General features: G+C 35.2%; 1 protein-coding gene across 1 annotated transcript in view; it reads right to left on the bottom strand.

Moving 5' to 3' along the window:
* DNAH7 (dynein axonemal heavy chain 7) overlaps nt 1-18,482 on the bottom strand; it is a 144,438-nt gene that overhangs the window by 68,768 nt on the left and 57,188 nt on the right. The window contains 9 exon segments of the mRNA XM_019473492.1: nt 1,601-1,769; nt 4,899-5,054; nt 9,803-10,000; nt 11,448-11,672; nt 12,331-12,462; nt 12,772-12,948; nt 13,701-13,883; nt 14,958-15,107; nt 18,003-18,251. Of these exon segments, the coding sequence (XP_019329037.1) occupies nt 1,601-1,769; nt 4,899-5,054; nt 9,803-10,000; nt 11,448-11,672; nt 12,331-12,462; nt 12,772-12,948; nt 13,701-13,883; nt 14,958-15,107; nt 18,003-18,251 (1,639 nt within the window).

Below are 18,482 nucleotides of genomic sequence, written 5' to 3'. Positions count from 1 at the left end.
GAAATAGCTTTAAATGTTCTTTAAATAGCTTTATATTTGCTTCAATAGCACTACATACACATACAGATTTCAGATTTTCATTTCTTCTTAGGAGGAGAAAAAAAAAAAACAACCACACAGGCTGGAAAGGAGAATATAATTTTGTGAGTTCTGGAAGTAGCTCCCTGTACAAAGCTATTAAAATAAATTCTTCAGCCTGAAGCTGAATTGTGATATTTGACACAAATAGTTAGGACCGTAACTTGTATATTTGATCAGTCCATTTTTCACCATTCAACCAGAAGAGTACTGGAACAAAATTAGCTACAAACTTCTCCTGGGAAAGGAAAATTTGACCCAATTTCAGAGCAGTTGAAAGTAATTTCTATACTGTCACCCTGGAACAGGAACATAGCATGAAGGGATGCTTTAGCATCTCCAAGCACCTCCAAGATTTGGCTATTTCTGATGTAAAAAAAAAACAAAACCCCACCCCCACCACCCCACCACCCCCCAAAAAAAGACCTGTACAATTCAGTTATGCCAGAACACAGTACAAGTCATGACTTCACCTAAGCTTTAGGAAAAATGAAGATATCAAATTTTAAAATTCTTTCACAGTTTGCTTCTGCTCAGTTATTCCACAGACTGATACTTAGATCAAGTGCTTTGAACTGTGGATGAACACTGCCTCTAATTTAAAATGACTGCCAGAAGCAGTTTTGCTTCTTTAGGAAACCAGATAGGTGTAACAGCAGTGGACCCCTATCCCATGGGCATGCATCACCGTCCCAAACACAAAAGTAGTATCAGTGGAGAAGGTTCACTGGCACGTTCCTGTGTGTGTTTGTGTGTGTAAACAACTCTACAAAAGAAAGGAGGAAAGTCCAGGGAGGCTGAAGCAGAAAAAAGAAAGAAAGCACCAATCATAGCGTGATTAAACACTGTAAATGTGCTCAGCTATGACAAACTTTTTAGGTGGTAAAAACCTAAATTTTAGAGACAGGGCCGTGAATAATTCTGTGAAAAGAAATTCTGTTACGTGATTCCTGCTGTAGTGAAGGAAATAGGTTGTATAGCTTCTTTAAAAGCAAACACAACAGCATCAAAGAAACATTAATTCTTCATTTTAACTGATAAAATATGCCAGGGTCAATTTTTTTTTAACTAAATAGCTCATATAGTCAACGTGTACGCAGGCGATCAGAAATATAATGACCTCTTTACATCATATACTTTACTTTTTTTTTTTGGCCAAATAAAGTAAGGTTTATCTGCTTAAGAACATCACTTAGTGCTATTTAGAAAAGTTTTGAAGAAGAATAAAATTGACTGAAGGCCAATGGAGGGTCTCATTAGACCAAAGGGATTTCATAAATACTTTGTAGACACATTCTTGGCTTCCTGAAAAGCAGTATTTCTTCCTGGCAAGCTTGTGTAGTCTCTCTGCTGCTCCTCAACCACTCTACTATGATTGCTGTTCATCTTTCCTGCAAGGAAAGGGTTCCTTGAGTTCTATCTCTAGCCATAAAGACCTAAATTGTAAAAACTATGCATCAATAAGCATTCAGCCTTTGGAAACCAAAGAAACAGGAAAAAGCATGTAAGACACATCTCTTACCTGGTGGTCCCATTGCACACACAATCTGAACATCTACAAGTTTAATCACTGAGCAGTCTTTAAGGTCATACCAATTCCAGTGATCTAACCACTGCCGTAGTAATTCAACAGGCGGTTGAGCACCATAGACCTCTCGTGCTGGCATATTAACATCATCTACAAATACAACCTGAAAAGAAAAACGAAGGATTTTGCATTTATTTATTTTACTGAATATATGCCACCATTGCGCTTGATTCTGGAAACACTGCACATCAATTCACCTCCATTAAAATCAGTGGGAGTAATACACATAAATACACGTTTTTGAAAAGCAGCCCTAAGCTCTTAATGGCTGAGTTAAATAAAAATCAAACTTACTGTGCCACTCTAAAGCCATTACAAAACATACCTATAGAGGAGAGAAAAACTGTGTTTCTCCTCTTATTTCTGAGTGTATTTAATGAAAGATGGTAAACTAATACTTGCTATTTAAACCTTACTGTACTACTTACATTACTTTTCTTGGAAAAAAGATGGAGTCAAGAAGACCCACAAAAACCCCAAACTTCAGTGAGGCTACGGTTCTGTTTTTAAATCTATTAAACATTACACCTTTCTTTGCCCTGCTGTTCCTAAGTATAGGTCACTGCTGATCAGGAAACATCTTCACACAACTAAACTAATGCAACTGATGCAAGTTCTAGAAACACATTTATGTGTTTTATCCCCCTTCTCATTCTCTAACTGATACAGAGTAGGAATTTGGTCAAAAGAGAGAGGTTAAATCATGGGCCTTGTATCTTATTTAGCACTGCGATTTGGGCAAGATACTGAAATGGTTTGAAGTGTTCTTGGCTAATATAGATCAAGACAAAATTTATCCCTTCTAAGTATCTTTACATTTTTAAGACTGGGCTAAAATACATCTTAAAATAATAGCTTGGAGGGGGAGGCAGGGGAAGACCTTAAAACACATTAACTTTAAATGGTACTTCCTTAAGGAACTTCTAACATTAACATATTTTGCTCTTGATAACAAGCATTTATTAAATAATAGCTAGGAAATACTGAAAATAGAAAAAAAACAAGGCTGCAAACACAAAAAGTCTATAGGCACCCTAAAAGTACTAGTATTAAATCATACACATCTATCACTACATTTTAAATATAATAATTTTTAAAATTTACTTAAAAGCTAAGTTTTTCCTTAATTTTTCAGTCTCATTGCAACTCCTTGCAAAAGGATTTGCTCAGTGCAGAAAAAAAAAAAAGAAAAAGAGGTCTACTCCAATATTCTTCTCAAGCTTCTGAGTACTCAGAGTTCCATTGATCTTGAAGGGTTTGGCAGGCATCAGTGATAACAACATAAAAGATTCAAAACTCCTTTAATGCTTCCAAAACAAGTGAATTATCCAGGTTAGAAGGAACCTTGGAGTTCATCTAGTCCAACCTCATGCTCAAAGCTGATTTCTGAACACTGATTTCATACCAGCTTCCTCAGGACTTTACCTAGTCAGGTCTTGAAAACCTTCACAGAGATGCCATTAGCCTCTCTGGGCTGGGTTCCTTTGCCCAGAGGAAATTTGCCTCTGCAAATTGCTTTTTCCTTATATCCAGTCAGAACCTCTCTTGTTTCTATTTACAAGCATTTGCTCTCATTCTTCTGTTGTGCACCCCGATGAAGAGCATGGCTTCGTCTTCTTAACAACTTTTTCACAGGTACTGGGAAGCTGCTTTTGGTCCTCCTAAAGCCTTCTCTTCTCTGGGTTGAAAAAGCCGAGTTCCCTCTGTTTATCCTCAACAGGGCTTGTGCCCCAGTCCCCTGGCGATGTTGGTGGCCCTCTGCTCAATCTCACAGACTCACATAATTGTTTAGGTTGGAAGAGACCTCTTGAGATCATCTAGTCCAACCCTCCTACCTAAGCAAGGTCAGCTACAGCAGGCTGACCAACACCATGTTCAATCAGGTTTTGATTATCTCCACAGATGGAGACTCTACAACCTCTGTGGGCAACTTGTTCCATTGTTTGACCAACTTCACAATAAAAAAGTCTTTTCTTGTGTTCAGATGGAATCTTACGTATTTCAATTTGTGCCCATTGCCTCTTGACCTGTCAGTGGGCACTACAGAGAACAGTCTGCTCCCTCTTATTCATCCTCTCTCATCAGGTATTTATACGCATTGATAAGATCCCTGCTGAGCCACTTTATCTTCTCCAGGTTGAACAGTCTGAGCTCTCTCAGCCTCTCCTCATATGAAAGATGCTCCAGTCCTTTAATTATCTTTGTGGCCCTGCACTGGACTCACTCCAGTAAATCCACGTCTTTCTTGTACTGGGGAGCCCAGAACTGTCCAAAGCACTTGAGATGTGGCTTCACCAGTGCTGAGTAGAGCAAAGTATTGCCTCCAGCACAACCATCTGGTGTATCAGCCACTCTTTCCAGTTTTCTATCATCTGCGAACTTGCTAAGGGTGCACTCTGTCCCAGCATACATGTTCTTAATGAAGAGGTTAAACAGTATTGGCCCAAGTATCAACCCCTGGGGTACACCACTAGTGACTTAATCTGCTTGAATTATCAAAATTCTTCCTGTACTGGAGGGTCCAAAACTTAATACAGGATTCCATTTTAATAAGCACTGAGTAAAAAGGAATAATCACTTCCCTTGGACTGGCAGTCTGCATCTACTCCTACCTTATCTTTTCCCTTTATCCAAAGGATCAAGGAGAATACCACCTTGGTTCCTATATACTTTTCCTTTGCCCCTGGAGGTCTGTAACCCCTTTTGATATATTCCACGTCTCTCTTCACAGTTCACTGATGCCCATGTAGATGAGCAACAAGAGGTAATAATCTGAGGGCTGAACAAGCTTCTGTAATTTCTCCACAACATACGAGATCCAGGCCTTGAACAAGTGACAAACCCTACATGATCTCACTTTGAGATTTCTATAAAACTGAAACCACAATACTGTCAAGAGCTATACTGTCAGCAACAAGCTTACCCATACAGAACTCTTATCTCAAGGATAGTATCACAAAATACAGAGGGGGAAGTATGACAATGCTGTTCACAGTTATTCATATCATATATCACATTTTCTTCTCTTAATTAAAACAGGATGCATATTATTGGGAGAAGGGAGAAAGAGGAGAAACATGAGGATCGAAATTAGAAGAATTAGAACTCTGACAGTTTATTTCAAATTGAGCATCCTTTTATTGGTATCAGCTGTGATCAGTTGAGAAAATAATGCATTTACATATCGGTTTGCATTTAAACACTTATTTACATACAGAAATATATCAGTTACCATTCTTTTCCCAAGAGGAGGTCCAAAAATTCCTCTTCTCCTTTTGTCCAGCTTGGACATTATAATATTCTGAGTCTGAGCTGCTGTAGTTTGTGCTGAAAAGTTGATGCGCAGTGGCTTGTAAACGTCTTTATTCAAATTATTTAAAAGAAAATTCTGGAAGGATTATGAAGAGGAGAAAGTTAAACTACATACACAGATAAACAAATTGTAAAGCACTTTAGCAAATAGCAATCAGATAGACATTTTTGTACCATTTTTATTTCATTTAAAATTATAAAGTAGTAATTTCTAATAATCATATTTCATCAGATAAACTGATATTCTTGAACAATTCAAAACATAATAAACTGAATTTGTCAGAGAAAAATTTCTACCTCCAATATAGACATTTTCACATTTTCTCAAAAAAAAAATCTACCTATTGCATTATATAAATTCAGCATGTTAATATTTTGCACACAAAATACTTCATAGTACTAATTAGAGTTGATATATATTGCCTGTACTAATCCACACCCAAATTTGCAAAAGTATCCACAGGTCCAAGTATTTATGCCTGGTTTTGAAGAGTTTCCAGGAATATTTCCTTTGAAGGGCATAGCAAGAATATCTAAAGATAAGCTTTACCATCAACATTGGTAGTATTTTATAATGCTAACTACCTTCCAAAGTCCCTTACATTAGCTGCAATTTAACCTCTGGGGGAAATCTGGATCAAAGTCAGCATTTCAAGTAAGACTGAATGGGACTTATTTCTTACCCACATGTAAGTAAAACCACAGCGGGAAGATACCCTTCCATCCTTCCAGCAGTTGCTACAGAGCATTATCGCATATAAAGTAATGTCTCTAATGACTAGTCTAATCTCTGCCAACAGCTGTTGGGACTTTCCAGATCATACAGTCTTTTCAGCAGAAAGAATGTTTAATCTCTATCCTTGAAGGAAAAACCTGAGCTGCTGCACAAAAACGTAACAATGACAACTCATGGAAACTACAGAGCGATGTGACTCAATGGCCATATTTCTTTTATTCTTTTGATCAGTTCTGAACTCCCAAGAAATACCACATTCTTAACTATCACCCCAGAAATGAACTGGGCAGTAGAAATTAGTCATATTCTTCATTATAAACAAATGTTTTATTTATGCTTTATTATATTTCTGACATCAATATTTCAGGAAGAGTCTTTTATTAACAGATCTCCTTCCAGTCTTAATATTTATTTTCTTAATATTTATTTTCTTCAAAATTATTTCAGAAAAGTAACTTAAAAACAAAACTAAGTTAAATAATCCTTAGTCAGTAACTTCACAGTTAATTTTTATCACACTACACGAGGAAAAGATAACAGATTCAAGACCATGAAGCCAAATTTATTTTACCTGCTTACATAACTTTCAAGTTTTGCTCCCGCTGCAAAACAATTGAGTGTACACAGGCTTCATGCTGATTGCACTGGAACAATCAACAGAAGCAAAATCCTCTACAAAAAGACATACTTGAGGAAGAAAGAACAAATAAAATCAATTTTGTGCTGCTCAGAGGAATGGCTTCTTCCTTCTCTCTTATAATTTACTTAGAAAACCTCATTAGCTAAAAATGCAATAATGGCTTTGCCATATCTCCACTCACATATCCCCCTTTTTGCCTCAAAAGTATACTTTCCCACAGATCTAGATAGAACCCAGTGAAAAATGCTGAATTTGGAGATTTCTGTAAGTGAACCTCAACAGCATGAACATTCTATTGGCACAATTCCATTGCCTGTCAGGCTTTAATAGTCTCCCAGAAAGATTGATGGTATCAGGATTTAACCCATAGTACCCATCAGATCTGTCTGAAGAATTAAAATTTATCTAAAATTTTTAATCTAGACCATTAGAATAGTTTTCTATATTACCCATATTGTTATTTTATTAACCACATGACAAAATCAAAATGAACAAACCATCACTTGGTGATTGAAGATGAAAAAAAGGAAATACTCTATGCCAAAATAACGATGACTCAATTGTTTCAAAAAGGTAATAAAGTCTGCTTTCAATTATAAAGTCTGACTTATCCCTTTAGACAGAAAACATAATATTTGTAGACATAGAAAAAATAAAAAAACAGTAATCTTGATCTCTTATTCTAATACTTGAAGTTCAAATGCTTTTTACAAGATTGTTATTTCCTTTGATTAGAATTTCACAAGCTCTGAGAAATATATTGTATTCGGCTGTACTAAGTCATTGCTTACACTATATGTTTTTATTACTTACTATCAGGTGTTTTGATTATCATTAGGCACACTCAGAACTAAGTATATCTTGCCTCTTTCATTATAAAAATGCACACTGGTAACTTAAAACAGCTGTCGATTTGTTTTCTCTTCAGTGCTCAGTGCTCATCTTATTTATTGAACAGAATTCAAATCATATTCAAAGACAAAATTAATAATTTTCTAACAAGCTTTTCTATGGTACACACCAATACAAACATATGAAAAGGTAATGGGCAAAATATTATCCAGTTAGATATCTAACTTAAAATATCAAGTTGTTGTTATCTGAAGAACAGCACTTCTGCAAATCAGAATCCATGGATTCAAATCAGCCCTCCAGAAAATCATAGAATCATTAAGGTTGGAAGAGACCTCTAAGATCAAGTCCAACCGTCAACCCAACACCACCATGCCCACTAAACCATGTCCCTAAGTGCCTCATCTACACGTCTTTTAAATACGTCCAGGGATGGGGACTCCACCACTTCCCTGGGCAGCCTGTTCCAATGTTTAACCACTCTTTCAGTGAAGAAATTTTTCCTCATGTCCAATCTAAACCTCCCCTGGCGCATGAGGAACACAAAATAATTGAGGAACACAATAATTGCCTGTGAAAAGTTTGACTTACATGACTTGTCTACTGTTACAGAGGGCTTCTGTCACTGACAGGGACAGAATCCATCCCCCAAAGCTGCTGTTTTCCTGAATTTACTGCAAGTTTTTGAAGCTCTGCAAGTGGAGCAGAGGTTCTATATAAAAGTCTTTTCTTTTTTTAAAAAAAATTTAAATAGACTAATACCTATAGTGGTAAGACTGGAATCCTACAGGGCGGGAAAAAGTGTATGATCATGCAATTCAAGAGTTTATCATAATGAATGCACAAGAGATGTCAAATTATTGCATAAGGTAGAACTTGTTAGCTTCTGAACTCTCTATTTTACTACCTTAGAATCACAGAATCATAGAAACATTGAGGTTGGAAAAGACCTCTGATGGTGACTCCACCACTTCCCTGGGCAGCCTGTTCCAATGTTTCACCACTCTTTCAGTAAAGAAATTTTTCCCGATATCCAATCTAAACGTGCCCTGGCGCAAGTTGAGGCCATTTCCTCTCGTCCTATCGCTAGTTCCTTGGGAGAAGAGACTGACACCCACCTCGCTACAACCTCCTTTCAGGTAGTTGTAGAGAGCGATAAGGTCTCCTCTGAGCCTCCTTTTCTCCAGGCTAAATGACCCCAGTTCCCTCAGCCGCTCCTCATAAGACTTGTTCTCCAGACCCCTCACCAGCTTCGTTGCCCTTCTCTGGACACGCTCTTAACACCTCAACATCCTTCTTGTAGTGAGGGGCCCAAAACTGAACACAGTATTCGAGGCGCGGCCTTACCAGTGCTGAGTACAGGGGCACGATCACTTCCCTACTCCTGCTGGCCACACTATTTCTGATACAGTCAGAAATAATTAATAGTCTTTTTAATTTATTGTGTGTGTCAAATATAGAAATATGCAATATAATATTAGTCTAGATAAGAGAGCTGATTTGAGACACCAATGTATAACATAACTTCTTTAAATATTAAACAATTGTTGACATTGCTACTTCCTAGAAAATGAAAGACTCACGTTGAAACTACTGTTTATATACTAAAAATATCCTTTTTTTTTTTCTTCCTACAGGAAGATTATATGAAGCTTAAAAATCCTAAAACTAGATCAAGTATTAGTATTTTGCCAAGATTTTGTTTCAGAAATAACAGAAATTGTGTACTGCCAAAAGCTAAAGTCAAATTAGATTATCGTTATTATTTGTGCTGTGTTTTCATTGTCTCTCAAAGACAAGGATAAGATGGGTAAAGAATATTTGGCATTCTATAAAACAGGGCACACAATTGTTTTAAAATGTATTTGTCCTGAAAAGGGCAGCTGCTTTTCATTGTAATGACCAGATATAGCTAACTGGTTATCTGAAGAAAACTGCCTGGGAAGATCTTGACTAGCCAATTCCCCTTCCCACAGTACTCTTTTTCTATAAATAATTCTTTGGTAATACTGCTATTGATTTTTTGCCTTCATATTTCTTTCAGTGACAAAATTCTTGTTCTTCCCTGTTTTCCAATGCATGGAATTGCCATAGTAGCATCTGACTAGAAAAGGCTATCTACTAAACTTTTCCACAATAACAGCAGCACACATTTTTGCTGCTTCTAACTAGGACATATAAATTTCTTTTCTTGTTGTTTTGAGCAATCCTGACTGGATATCTTATTAAATGGTTTAGTCTTTTGTGCATCAGTGTCTGTGTGGACTATCCCAAGTATATCTATAATCACAATGCAAAGTAAATCAATTCAGGAACCAAACTGAATAGTCCTGTTTGGGTTCTATTAGCAGCCTATTCCAGTGGATATCTGGGTGCTTCTTAAGAATTTAGCCTGGAAGTGCAGAGAAGAAAAAGAAAACAAAACCCCAAAACCACCACCTTTTGCTAGGCAACTGTATTTTTAGTTGCCCATAATTTCATTTCATAATATCCAACAATTCATGTCTCATTTTCCTTTTTAAAAAAGAGTTATCAAATTATTCCTCATCTTACCCCTTTTATAACTATGTCTAATGTCAGTATTAAAAGTACTTACAGTAATATAGGTACTTTTTCCAGTTCCTGTTGGCCCCACAAATATAGAAGGTTTTTGATGCACCGTCAACAATTCCATCAATGCCATGTATCGAACAGTATCCAGAGTCGGTACAATTATTTCATTAAACATCATATCTTGAGGTATAGGAGGAGCTGATTTGAGTGTTTCCACCCAGGGTTCCCAAATTCCTGCTCCCTATTTTAATTTATATGAAAGTCATATATTTATAATAAACAGGAAAAAACAGCATAGAACCAATGGAAATAGAAAAATCAAAGTTCTGTGACTTAACAGATGGGGTGATCAACCAATTTTTAAAAGGATTAAAAAAATAATTTCATAGGTTTGTTTCAGAATGCAGTGCTTTCAATTGAGAGTACTTAAAAAGAAACATAACACCTGTGCCTGAAGCATGCAACTACTGAAAGACAAGGCCTTTATCTTACCTTTTATATCTGTACACATATTTTATATATATATGCAATGGAAAAATACATGTATTTACATAGACCTCATATACAGTATATAAATACATAATGAAATAGGAAATTACTGTATAAATTTAATCACTAAAACTAAAAAAAGCATAGTCGGACTTTCTTTTTTCACAGACTCTCATTCATCATAAATACTTCCAAACTATGGAATTTGAAGGCAGATTAATTTTAGTGCTGAAGCTCCACAGCAAAGCTTTCTCTTGTAGATCACCATACTAGAGGAGTCTTAAAAGATGTCAAAACTCTCCAGCAGTAAATTAATATATTGAGATTTTTAAAAATTCTAAATAGCCATGAAACGACTGTATGTTCCATCCTATCCCAAAAAATTTCTGTCTTCAGATAAAAATCATATGGAATTCCTAGAGATTGCTGTCTCCTGAAGTCTTTCTTAGAGGAGGCATATTTCCACCTCCGAACACAAAACCCCGTTTACTAGAAGAACATGTTTTTATGGATTATGATCAGAAGACATAAAGCCTTTACTGCTGATTGAAATCTCAGCTACTTTCCTTGGAAAGATGCAAGAATCATGCATGAGCCAAAATCTAGACAAAAGTAATTCTCATTGTACTGCAACAGGACTTCACAGGAATGACAAACTCAAAAAAAAAAAAAAGGTACATTTATTTTATCTTGGAGTCTCTGGAACATACTAGATCCAGTGTGTGAAGTTTTCTTCTCCACCAGGAAAGATGCATCATAGGTTCACATGTTAATCCCAGGAAAAGGGGCAGAGAAGAAGAGGCACAGAAGTAGCCTACTGCAGTAATGAAAGAATTATGGCCTAAAGTATATCAAGTGCTTCCTCAATCTAAGAAAAGGGCTGAAACCCAAAATAAAATAATCTTGCAAGAAATCAAGAATAAAAAAATAACAGAAAAAAATAACTGGTTGAGATTTTCTGCAAACTTGTTCTACCATACCAGGCAATTATTCTGGTAGTCAAAAAGAGAGGCTTTGGTACTGCAAGTCCCAGTCAGAACACTAGACCATCACTAGCTTGCAAGGATGGATGTCTGGCCTATTCAGTGATAAAAGAAGCAGGCAGTAGAAGCAAATTCACAATAACAATACACACTTTGTAGCATTCATAAAAGATTACTTCAAAATGGAAGTCCACATCTTCATTTTACAATCCTCACCTTTTTGACAAACCGATAATCATAAATTGTTCCTTCTGTTGGAAACGGGACTGTGAAAGCTTTTGAAGGCTGTTGATCAATACTGCTCAACAATTTATATTGTTCTTTTGTCTCCTCACTAATTGGTCCATTAAGCATTTCTCGCACAACTTTGTCAAATTTCAGTCGATCATCTTCCTTACAGCTAGCTCCTACAGACCATATCAGTGAAAACAAAAAAATACCCTAGAGTTGGAAAAAACCAAAATGGAACTTCAGTACCTGCATATTACAAAGTTCTTATTCACTGAAGTCAAAGAAATCTTTGCCACAAATCACAATAGAACTACACTGGACCAACTTGATTTTATGTATATAGTATGGAACCATGCTGCTGGTAAAATAGAATACCATTTATGTTGACTATCAGCATCCAATGCACCTTTGCTGTGCAGCAAAATGCCTGACCTGCTCAGTGCAGAGCCGTTATTTTGAGAGAGTTCAAGCGTAGACTGCTTTTTATTCCAGAACAATTTAAATTATCTTTCTGTTATGCAAAGGCCTATCTCATACAAGCGATGGCTATGTCTGTTAACAGGACTTTCCTTGAATTGTAATCCTTAGATAGCATTGATCTAACTAGTAATAAACTGAGATACCAGAAACTGAAGAATCATATAAAATTTTGGCTAGTTAGTATAATATTCATTAAATTTATATCAAGAGATCAAACACATCAGACTTAACTACGTATGAATTATAAAAAAGGTAACAGTATTTTCCTCAATGGACATTACAAAATATGTATTCTAATGACGAAATACAGGTTTTATTGCTTGTGAAGTCTGTTTCACTGAAGCCTGGTTTGGAATTCCCTATTCTGTATGTTAAACAAACTGCCTACCTCAAGCCAAGACAAAATGTCATGGTCATTCATAGCTTTAACTTTGGCTTCATCAGCAAATTCATCCATCATGCAGTCCATCAGATTCATTAGTGATTGAATTAAGTTGGTATCTGAAGTGGGAGAAAGCTCCTGAAAAGAAAGAAGAAATACTCTCAGTTGCAGGTGTGTTTTACTCACTGTAAAAAGACTGCTAGATGGTGGGGTCTTTTTTCTCACTGTGAAGATAAAAAAATACTGTAGGATAAACGTGTCTAAAATACATTCAGAAGCAAGTTGAACAATACACACAGAAACCTTGCTCACAGCCTTCATCTTAGCAGCTGTTTTTAAAAATTAATAAATATAATGTGGTCCAAGTAAAACAACTTGTTCCTTTGGCACTTGGAAGTGAAAATAATTCATACACTCTTAGTTTCTCAGAAAAGTTCTTTATCCTACCTTTGTGTATTTCCTAATAAACTCAAGACAGAGCGGAACCATTCTGTCAAACAGGTCTATTATAAATTCTTTATGCATAGAGCCGATTCCTGAATGCATTGTATTTAGCCAAGACATCATTAATGGTCTCCAGCCTAACATATGGGGCTCCATATAGACCATACCACACCTTGAAACCTAAAAATAAACAGGTGCATGTTATCTTATGTGATCTCCAAAGTTTTTTTCCTATCTACAAGAACTTAAAATAACAGTCACTGTTATAACATACAGGTTCTGGGATTATTAGAAACTGGTACAAAGTGTGCAGTGGGATTCTGCGAGCCCTGGGACAGAAGAGTTTCAAACCTTACTTTATTATCACAAAAGATAATAAACTGACTACTAGAGTGCCTAACAATTTTTAATGAAGTTTTCTACTATTTGTAATTAAAAATTCCTTCCCAATATGACTATGCAGATATTTTGTTCTGTTTATATTATTATCTGAACCTCTATTCATATTCAGGAGAAAATTTTTGCATTCCACAAAGTGCCATTAGAAGAAAATAGGTGTGATAGATATAGACAGGTACCAGAAATGCAGTGATTGTTGGTTTTACCAGAATTTGTCTGGGAAATTAAAGATTTGCACATGAATTATTTCATTTTTCTTGTCAGGCACTTGCAAGGGCCAGACTCTAAACAGTTACAGGGTCTTCTGTATATGCAATTTACATTACATATGTAAACATGTCATTTTTCACATCATATTGTAAGACTATGAAAAATTTAAACAAGAAAAACAATGTTCTCTACTTTAAACATATATCAATGAAATAACAAACTCATAATTACTACTCTCAGTTAAGTATATTTTTTAAAAATTAGAATATATATCACAATAATGAAAAACATTTGTAATCAGTCTTTCAAAGACAGGTACTTACAGTAGCAGGAGAAGCAACTTCTAAATCCATTGGTTCAAAAATAAGGCTCATTTGCTGTGACATTTTGATGATCTCTCCACTCATAAGGCATAACTTTTTATTATCGTCAAGCACAGTATTCATATTCTCAATCCATACTGCATCCACTGGTCCATCAAAAACCAGCCATTTCCTATCTGGAGTCTGGTTTGCAGAAAATATTTTTAATCAAATATTTGCAATTTGTTTTATTATGTTTACTGTAAAATAAATATTTTAGATCTAAAGTTATTTTCCACAAAAAATAACTGAAAATACTTGGAGTACAGAGTTGTGTTCACAAGCAGTTTCTGAAATCACAATCTATATTCACAATTTAGTTTTATAACTTTAAAGCATATACTGTAGTTAACTATAGAAGGTTAATATCTTTGACTGGTTTCTTTCAGTTATACTTGCAATGCAGTACGTTGCTTCTGTCAAACTGCAACAAATTCAAATACTTTGACATATGACAGAGTGAGACCGTTAATACAAGTTACTACTCATCAGTAATACCTACTGCACACTTACCATGGAAGTCAATAGGACTAATTTAAGGAATATGGTAATATCTAAACGTAATATGTCTGGCTTTTTACAATATAAGCAAATAGTCATAGGTATTAATCATATTTCTTATAGGAAAATACAAAGCAGTGGTGCAGTTCTGCAAATGTTATTAGAGATGGTGAACTTTGCACTGATCAACTTCAGTATACTATTAGTTTATTTAAGCTTATAGGGGCAAAGAGTCTAATACTGCAATCACTAGCAAAAAGTAAAGTGTCTGTCAGGTAGATACACCTTTTATTATACTCAGTGAAAATATTTCAATGGACTTCAATGGAAGGTCAGCCATAAGCCACACTAAGATAGCAGTTTCTTCCAAAATAAACATCAAAATGCCTGTATACATAAACAGCACAGATCTGGGCCATAATTAGACAAGATATGGTAGAAAGATAAATAAATGAATATTTAATAACATACGCAAACAAACAAACAAACCCTTTTATCTTCACATAAGGACTTTTGAAACACAAATCTTAATTCACCAGCATCCAAAAAGTACTTTGCACGGAGCATGCTACAACCAAGCCAAACTGCAGTCTCTGCATTCAAATGATTAAGCATACGAATCCTACAATGGTTGTGCAAACAACATGGAATTAAAAACTAAAACGTATAAATGGAAAAGTCATTTCCCAAAATGCTCTAAGCCTTTTAAGCACTTACTGGGGAAGAAGCAAATGCTCTGAAACTCACTGCTAGGATGCCATCTGACCATTCATGTGACACTGGATCAAATTGTCCATAGAGCTGACCCATTGTTATGGATTTGGGATTTAAAACAGTGATCTGAACTTTGTTTTCTTCCATCAGCCCCTGAACACACAAAAGTAATAAAATCTGTTAACACCAAACATGCAATTTATTATGCTATTTGTTTTATTTTGAATTTTACAGTTATGTATTATTAAATCGTCATAAAAATTTCATCAGTTTACAGCAGGAAAGACATTACACATATTACATTTTAAAGATGGTTTACAAGTGTCTAAAGACAATTATCCCAACTTTATCATATGTAGTTGGAAGTCTAATTTTAATACTGAACAGTGGCTTGATAAATGAAAACAGAATTCTTCGTTTTTAGTTTTTAATGTTAGTGAACTGGAAATTAGGCAGTCAATCAAGAGACGCAAGTTCTATTCTTACACTTACAGGAATTACAACAGGTCAAGCCCTTTCGTCTCTCTATCCCATTTTTCCCATGTTGAAGGAATAAATATGACTGCCTTGGTAAATTTCTGAGATTGATGTCAAAATGACATTACAAAGTTGGTTTGGATTTTGGGGTTTTTTTTTTTTTTTTTTTTTTTTTTTTTTTTTTTTTTTTTTTTTTTTTTTTTTTTTTTTTTTTTTTTTTTTTTTTTTTTTTTTTTTTTTTTTTTTTTTTTTTACATAAACCATGTAAAGATACCTAATTTTACTTTTTGATTAAAATTCAGTTGATTCTTTCTTCTTTCCTTGTGACAAAATATGACATTTAATACTGCACACAACAGAGATCAGGTGGCTGAAAACCACTGTTCTATAGGAATGAGCTACAAGCAAAAGTGACAAACTGCAAACACTCATTTGAACACCTACTTACTACAGCCTTAAAATATAAGAAACATGTATCCCTGATTCAAGAAAAGAACCTCTTTCCTTCCAAAAGCAGGCCTATTGTTTATGAACTTGAACTGAGAAATCAGGAGTTTGGCATCATTTCATGCCTGTTCTGACTTCCTCCCACAGATACACATAATCTTTCTTTGATTCCCTTCATGAATATTCAGAGGGAAATGCAATATTTAAAGAAAGGGGAAAATGGATAACATCTTCTTGGAAAGAGTTATAAGCTACGTGAACAGCAAACACACAAGCATGACAAAAATACAATTTAAAAAAAAAAAAACAAACACTGGGTACAGCAACGTTGTCACAGTTGCCCAGCTAAAAAATTAAAATAGTTGCAATGACAAAAATTTAGATTTACAATCTTCAAGATTTGCAAGTACATTACAATTTTCTTTTATATTATTTCTGTTAGCAGCTTCTTACCTCATTCATCACAAATCTCTCCTTCTCCTCTTACTCATCACAATGCCCCCCAGTTACAAAATTCTGATATAGTCCCAATACAGCTGCTAGAGTTCCCAGAACTAAACACGAATCGGTTCAGATCACGGAGATTTTCTTCAAGATAGTAAAAATCCTCCAAAAAAGCAATTGTTATCATAATCAAAATGAAGTTGTGTTGATTAGTTTGATACCAGGGGGGTTTTTTTGGCGGGGGAGCTCCAGTAGGTCTGATGGCCATTAAATTAATGATTAGAGTTGACTGAGAAGCTGAGGTAACAGGAAGAAAATCATTAGATAAAAATTTCTTACTCTACCACATAACTTTTTTCCTTAACAAAAAAGGGAAGGAGTGGACAATGATTCACTGAATTAAAAGGAAAAGCAGAAAGTTAAATATTGTTTTACCAGAGCCACTGGCAGGAACAGAATTTCTCCTACATACCTAAAGCAAAAGCTTCACAATTTAATCTATAATATAGGAAGCAAATAAGTAACAGTTTTTAATAAAAGATCGTAAGAGTAGAGTTCTGTCTGATAGCAATACCAATGTAAAAGTCTAGCCAGTCTAGTCTTGCTGATATCTGCACAAAAATACAAGGTGCCTGCCTGAAGATCACCATTAAGGAAATGAAACAATTTTGCTAAGGTGGTTGGTTGCATGTTTCCAGTCAGCCAGCCTGAAGAAATTCAGTGTCCTGAAGATCACTTATGCTTCATGGTTATTACTATTTTTCTCTGGAGGTGCCTGGAGTTCACTGAGTGGGCCAGTCACCTCTCAAGTCTCAAATCCTAAACACTTCATTTCAGAAACAGCTAAAAAAGTGCCTTGTACTGGGTTTACATTCCATCCTAGCAGATCAGACTAGACTGAATCTAGAGGTCCTCAGAGCACAGAATATGAAAGACAGTAACTATGATTAGATTACTCTGCAAAAGCCTCCACAGCCCAAGTGGCAGGATTCCAGCGATCCCATATGAAACATAAATATTTTGATGGCTTGAATTTGAGCAAGATTTGGTATGGCTATACTACTGGACCACTTCAACGTTCCACAGGTAACAATTATTACCCACTTCTCCTATATCAGGTAAGAAGTTATTTAGCAGAACAGATCTTGGATTTGTTTCAGATCCAAAATTTGTCTGAAAAATTGAAATACCCTGGTTTCAAAAATAATCAAAATTTGAGACTATTTAGTTTCTGGGTTTACATGGGTTTATTATATTCTTATCAGAAAATCTTCAAAACTTTGTATAAGTTTATGAAGCAGATCCATTGTTTGGTGTAGTTCTAAACTGAATAATCTCTGTTAAAAGAGAGTTCAGTAGCTCTTGTGAATAAGTTGGAAATCTGGTATAAAGCTTTCACAAGGAACAGTTTATCATAAAATTTCAAGTAGCTAACTCATTCCTTGTCCAATCCAATGAAAGAATTTAGAGAAAATGCCATGTATAGAACTGCATGAAATGTGTATATCCTATCTCATGTAAGTTTGGAAGTACAGCTTCTCAATCAAATTCTTTAGCTTTTCCTTATACTTTTAAGTTCCTTGAAGTGAATTCTGTATTCAGTATAAATACTAAAATATGTGTATAAAATTTGTTTGAAAATAGTTTTCACCAGAAATATTTATAAAAATGTTTAGATACCTTCTCACATATGTCTCCCAATGCTCCTGCCAGAACTCGATATGCACATGTTTTTCCCCCAAAAGGCTCTCCAACTATCATAAAGCCATGACGCACAATCATCATCTCGTATATCTGCAGGATCTTCATAGTAAATACATCAGTCATTTGCAAATTCATAGCATCACAGTTTGTTTTGATGGCTTCCAATAGGTCACTGTAGTCTGGTTTTGGTAGCTTCATACCAGGAAACAAATCAGAAGTAATACCCTATCCAAACAATTGGAAAGTACACTTATTTTCACAGTAATTTGGTTTGAAACTCATGCAATCAACCCTTTGTTAACACTAGGTAGACTAATATCTATTTTGACTAAAATAAAATAATTATGAATTTCACATGTCACCCTTGTCTGAGCCAAAATTCTGACTTTTTAATTTTGACTGATATTTATTTCATGTAACTTTTTCATGTTTACCTGGGCACATGGAGAAGGGATT

This window comes from Aptenodytes forsteri, unplaced genomic scaffold (assembly GCF_000699145.1).
Source record: "Aptenodytes forsteri isolate BGI_AS27 unplaced genomic scaffold, ASM69914v1 Scaffold183, whole genome shotgun sequence".
Lineage (NCBI taxonomy): Eukaryota > Metazoa > Chordata > Aves > Sphenisciformes > Spheniscidae > Aptenodytes > Aptenodytes forsteri.
The sequence above is the reverse complement of the archived record's forward strand: the minus strand, read 5'-3'. Positions and strand labels throughout refer to the sequence as shown.